At 39.1% G+C, this 5,379-nt stretch overlaps 1 protein-coding gene across 1 annotated transcript; it reads left to right on the forward strand.

Annotated features, from left to right (window-relative positions):
- Positions 1 to 1,892: 1,892 nt before the first annotated feature.
- On the forward strand, positions 1,893 to 3,718 carry LOC148999266 (UDP-glucuronate 4-epimerase 6-like). Its single transcript, XM_089141331.1, has one exon. The coding sequence runs from the start codon at positions 2,016 to 2,018 to the stop codon at positions 3,429 to 3,431; it is 1,416 nt and encodes a 471-aa protein (XP_088997457.1). The 5' UTR covers positions 1,893 to 2,015; the 3' UTR covers positions 3,432 to 3,718.
- The last annotated feature ends 1,661 nt before the right edge of the window (positions 3,719 to 5,379 follow it).

The following is a 5,379-nucleotide window of genomic DNA, read 5'->3' on the forward strand; positions in this document are numbered from 1 at the left end:
TGGATTAGATCTTCCAATAAAAGTTTAAACTCCAAGCACTGTAGTTAGTGAAAAATAAGTAAAGGGAGAAGACATTTTCCTACAACCCCTAAGTTTGCAAAGAGTTGGGACCCTCTACTTACTATTTTGTATTTGCAAAAAGTTTGGATACTCTACTCACTATCGAATGTGCAAAGAGTTGAGATCTAACAACCATATTTCTGTCATATATATTTTTTTTGGTTGCCAATCCCGGTTTTCAAGGCTTTGTCTTGACTAATCCGGTGTTCGACCCGGATCGCACACCTGGTTGTAGTGGGTGAGTCTCTCAAGTGGAATTTTTGCATCCACAATGTTTCGATACCGGAACCATGCTTAAGCGGACCAAGATGCTTACCACTTGGACCAACCCTCGATGGTTACCTGTCATATTCCTTTTACTGTATGTTTAGAAGAGAGACTCATCTTTAGTCAATCTTATCAGTCTTTAGACGTAAGGTTTCCTTTTAGATATACGCTGAAAGGGTGTGAAAAGAATATATATTCCTCTACACTTCCATGTAAAGAAATTGAACTCATTTGCAAACTATCACATTCATGCCAACATATTACCATTTTTAAGATTATATGGTTAAGTGATGATTCAATATTTATTATCCTCTTTTAAAACTACCAAATTATCCTCTCTTACCCTTCAAATTATGAGGAAAAAAATATAATTCATTCTGTTGAAACTTCACAATGAACTTCAACTCATGCTTTGAGTAGTCATGAGTTTGTCACCTTCTCCACTTTGTAACCATTTTACCATCGTATATATATATATGAATTACAGCCTATTTAGTTCCTCAATTCCTTGGATTAATATCTTATGTAGCGCTCGATGGCAACATTTCATACAGATAAGCACAACCATTCTATTATATTTTATCCAACAAAATCATTTCTAAAAATACCATTTGTTTCCCATTAGACTGTCATAGTCAAGTTTAACGGTAAATCGATATCCTCTACTCTCGAACTTTCACTACACATTTAAGAAAGAGATTCATTTCTAAACACTGATAAAATAAATCCTATGAATGAAAAAATAAATGATGGTGAGACATTAAGATATTGTTATATAAGTCATTAACAATCCTAAATATACAAGAAACAATTGAAATTAATTAGCTTCTCCATGTGCACCGACCTCTTCTACACAAGCGCAAAACGCGTATGCTTGTGTTGTTTAATACATTTGTACAGCGTGGATCCCATGTGAGCAGTAGTTATGGACTGGTCACCATTTTTCCAAACCAAAAATAAATAATTAATAAATAAATCTAAATAAATAAATAAAATCTTCCATGGCAATGTAACTGTAAATAATCCAAAAAGAACCTTCACAGTTCCTTGTCATGGTGGGTCCCACAAGTGGGCCCCACTTCACTGACCCCACCGTTATGGCTTTTCTCCTTATCCTCATCTTCTCCATACCTTTGATACATACAAGAAAGCGGTGAAAGATATGTGAAAACCGTGTGATACGATACAGAGCAGTATTTAAGGTTTGCCTTTTTAAAAGAAAAATCCTTTTGACCCGATGGATCCGGTATGACCCTGAAACAGAATCCAAGGTTGATATAGAATCTAACTGGGTTGACTTCTACAGAAGTAATTTGTATTTTAAGACGAAAATGACCCTCTAATTAATGCCTAGCAAGGGAGATTAATAACAGTGTCGGTCCAAAAATGGAGAAAATGCATATAAACCCAAATAGATCCGACAACCCGACCCGATTATTGACAACTGTAGTAGTAATTTCACCTTCTCTCATGGTGAGTGCGAGTAAGAAAAGAAAGACAGTGGGCAACAACTAACACCAACCTTGCCTTTGTCCTCTCTCTCTCTCTCTTTCTTCCTTTATATCTATGGATCCTCACTCTCTTTCGTTTCAGGGCTCAAACAGAAGAGAAAGAGCTCTGAGATCTGAAATTTTTTTTAGTCCAATTTGTTTTTTTCAAATCCATTTTCTGTGTTCATCGTCTTTGTCATGATTGATCATCGAATGCTAATGGCTTCTGCATCAGATCACCCCAGCAAAACCATCAAGCTTGAACGCTACAACAGTTATCTCCGCCCCATAAACCACACAAAGCTCTTGGCAGCTTCAAGTAAGGTTCTTTTCCGTGCAACCCTTTTCGTGGCTCTCATTTTAATCTTTTTCTTTACCCTCAATTACCCTCCCCTTTCTGATAATCCCCACCACCACCACCAACCCCACCGTGTTCTCGTCCACCAAAACTTCCTCACCCACGCTCTTTACGGCGGCGCCAGCACGGACGGACCAGGCGGCGCCGCTTGGGAGAAGCAAGTTCGTCACTCTGCTACACCTCGCCGACCCAATGGCTTCTCGGTACTTGTTACCGGTGCTGCCGGTTTTGTCGGTACCCACTGTTCTCTTGCATTGAAGAAACGTGGCGACGGCGTTCTTGGTCTTGATAATTTCAATTCCTATTACGATCCGTCGCTGAAACGAGCCCGTCAAGCTCTTCTCTCCAGACACGAAATCTTCATCGTCGAAGGCGATCTCAACGATGCAGAATTGCTCTCGAAGCTCTTCGATGTGATTCCCTTCACACACATCCTCCACTTAGCTGCACAAGCAGGTGTACGCTACGCCATGAAGAACCCTCAATCGTATGTGAAGTCTAACATAGCTGGGTTTGTGAATCTTCTAGAGATCTCCAAAGCTGCAAATCCTCAGCCGTCGATTGTGTGGGCCTCATCTAGTTCAGTCTACGGTCTCAACACAGAAAATCCGTTCTCAGAGTCTCACAGAACAGACCAACCGGCAAGTCTCTACGCGGCCACGAAGAAAGCCGGCGAAGAGATCGCTCACACATACAACCACATTTACGGACTATCCATCACGGGTCTTCGGTTCTTCACGGTTTACGGACCATGGGGCAGACCCGACATGGCTTATTTCTTCTTCACGAAAGATATATTGCAGAAGAAGCCCATAACGATATACAAAACGGCCGACGATAAAGAGGTGGCGCGTGATTTCACGTACATCGATGACGTCGTAAAGGGCTGCGTCGGCGCGTTGGATACGGCGGAGAAGAGCACCGGAAGTGGTGGCAAGAAAAAAGGTCCGGCACAGTTGAGGATTTACAATTTGGGTAATACTTCACCGGTGACGGTTGCGAAGCTCGTGAACATACTTGAAGCGTTGTTGAACGTGAAGGCTAAGAAGAATGTGGTGAGAATGCCTAGAAATGGTGATGTACCCTACACGCACGCGAACGTGAGTTTGGCGTATGGGGATTTTGGGTACAAGCCAACGACTGATCTGAGCACTGGGTTGAGGAAGTTCGTGAAGTGGTATGTTGGGTATTATGGTATTCAATCGAGGGTAAAGAAGGAAGGTGGTGGTGCTGTTGATTCTTCTTCATCTTCTTGAAAAAAATGGAGAAGATGAAGAGGAGGAAGCAAAAGAAGGTTTATTTATCTGGGTTTTAAATTTTAAAAGTGATCTCTAATTAATTACACTCTGTTTTGTTGTTTGAAAGGTGTTCGATTGATGTTGTATGATATGGGTAGAAGAGTGAGAGATCCCTGAAAATGTAATAATAAGGTGTAAAGACAGAAACTGTGTGTAGCTCAAGGGGGTCGCTTCTGCCGGAATGGGAGCAGGTCGACCGTTTGATTGGAATCCAAACTGATTGTACAAGAAAGAATGAGTGATGACATCCTTATCCTTGTTTCATTATAGCTGGCTTTTCTTTCTGGTTGGTTCTCAGTCTTTTGGTTTCATATGCTTATGATTTGGTGTTGCTTTTGCTCTGGCAAAGTGAGGAGTTCATTTAATTGAAAGTGAAAGGGTATGGTGCCTCCTACCAGAAAAAAAAAATAGGGAAAATTTGCATTGCCAACACTATTACCCTCTAAACTTAATAGTAATACTATTAAGTTGTTCAATATATTAGCTAAATCTGTTATTTCTAACACTATTAATTTAAGTAACGAGAGAAAAATAAATGAATATTTGGAAAATAATAGAAATCATGTAAAAGATGCAAGAAGAGCAGTAGTTGCAAAAGGTTGAAGAAGACGAGCTGAATCAAGTATAAGGTTTTCTTTTTAAGGGTATTTTTGTCTTTCTTAAAAATTTTGACTTGTTTATTTTAATATTATAATTATGATTTCTTAACAGTAAGGATGTCATTGATATATTTTCTTTCGATAAAGAATCTCGTTAATAAATTAGGTGTGGCATCAATTTTAGGGTAACTCTCGAGATGGCATTAAAATTTTTCTTCTAAAAATGACATTTCAAAGTCAGTCAAAACAATTAGGGATCCATCATTTGATTTGATTGTTTGATGAAATAAGTTGGGATAGACCAAAAAACCAAAAAGAAAAAACAAATTCTAAAAGAATTTTCAGCTTTTGAAAAAAAAAAAAAAGACAAAAAATTCCAAGAGGTTGGCTTTAACGGCAAAGACTTCAAATCTTTCTAGGGTCAAGCACAAAGCATCTATTAATATAATCCTCCTCTTTATATAAAGTTTCTCGAGTTGTTGTTTCTTAGGCTTTTAACATGAAATTGATACATGACAGATCCAAAATGAAGAATCTACAGTTTATAACCAACAAAATGAAGAGAAAAAAGGCAATGTGAAAAACAAAAAGTCTATCTTTTGCAGGGAGAGGGGTACTTCTACAATCTGTCCTTCAAGCACAATCCATGTACCATATGCAATGCTCCAAGTTCCCAAGTACCTTGTGCAAGAAGATGGACGCTTTATGCCAAAAATTCTGGCTTGGAGATCCTACCAAGGAGAGGCAGCTAACACTCATTTCGTGGGATAGATGTTGTCAACAAAAACAAAATGGCAGGTTGGGTTTTAAGAGAATGGAAGAAGTTAACAATGCTCTTCTATTGAAGCAATGTTGGAGAATGCTCAAGAACCCTGAAGCACTATGGGCTCAGACTCTAAAGGCAAAATATTTTCCACATTCTACACCCTTTGACCCTAGGCTGTGTTTGTTTGCTGGAATAAATATGGGGTGGGAAAATTCTTGAAAAAAGTGCGGATTTCTTACTTTTTCCTTAAATCCCAAAATGGTAGATTGTTTGGTTGCTTGGGGTGGGAAAGTGAGAGACAAGTTTCCTTGAATCAAGGAAAACTTGTCGGTGATGTGGCAGCCCAACTTTTCCACCCAAAACCATTTTAAAACCCCACATATTTGGTGGGACTTTGTGGGAAAGTTGATAAAAGTAAAAAGTGGGACCCACTACTATTACTTTTTCACAAAACCCTTTCCTTTCCTTTCCTTTCCTTTCCTTCTCCCTCACCCCACTACACATGGGGCCCACATTTTTTTTTCCCATCCTTTTTTTCCCA

Source organism: Hakea prostrata, unplaced genomic scaffold (genome assembly GCF_041222555.1).
Source record: "Hakea prostrata isolate BN-2017 unplaced genomic scaffold, UWA_Hpros_2 contig_19, whole genome shotgun sequence".
Lineage (NCBI taxonomy): Eukaryota > Viridiplantae > Streptophyta > Magnoliopsida > Proteales > Proteaceae > Hakea > Hakea prostrata.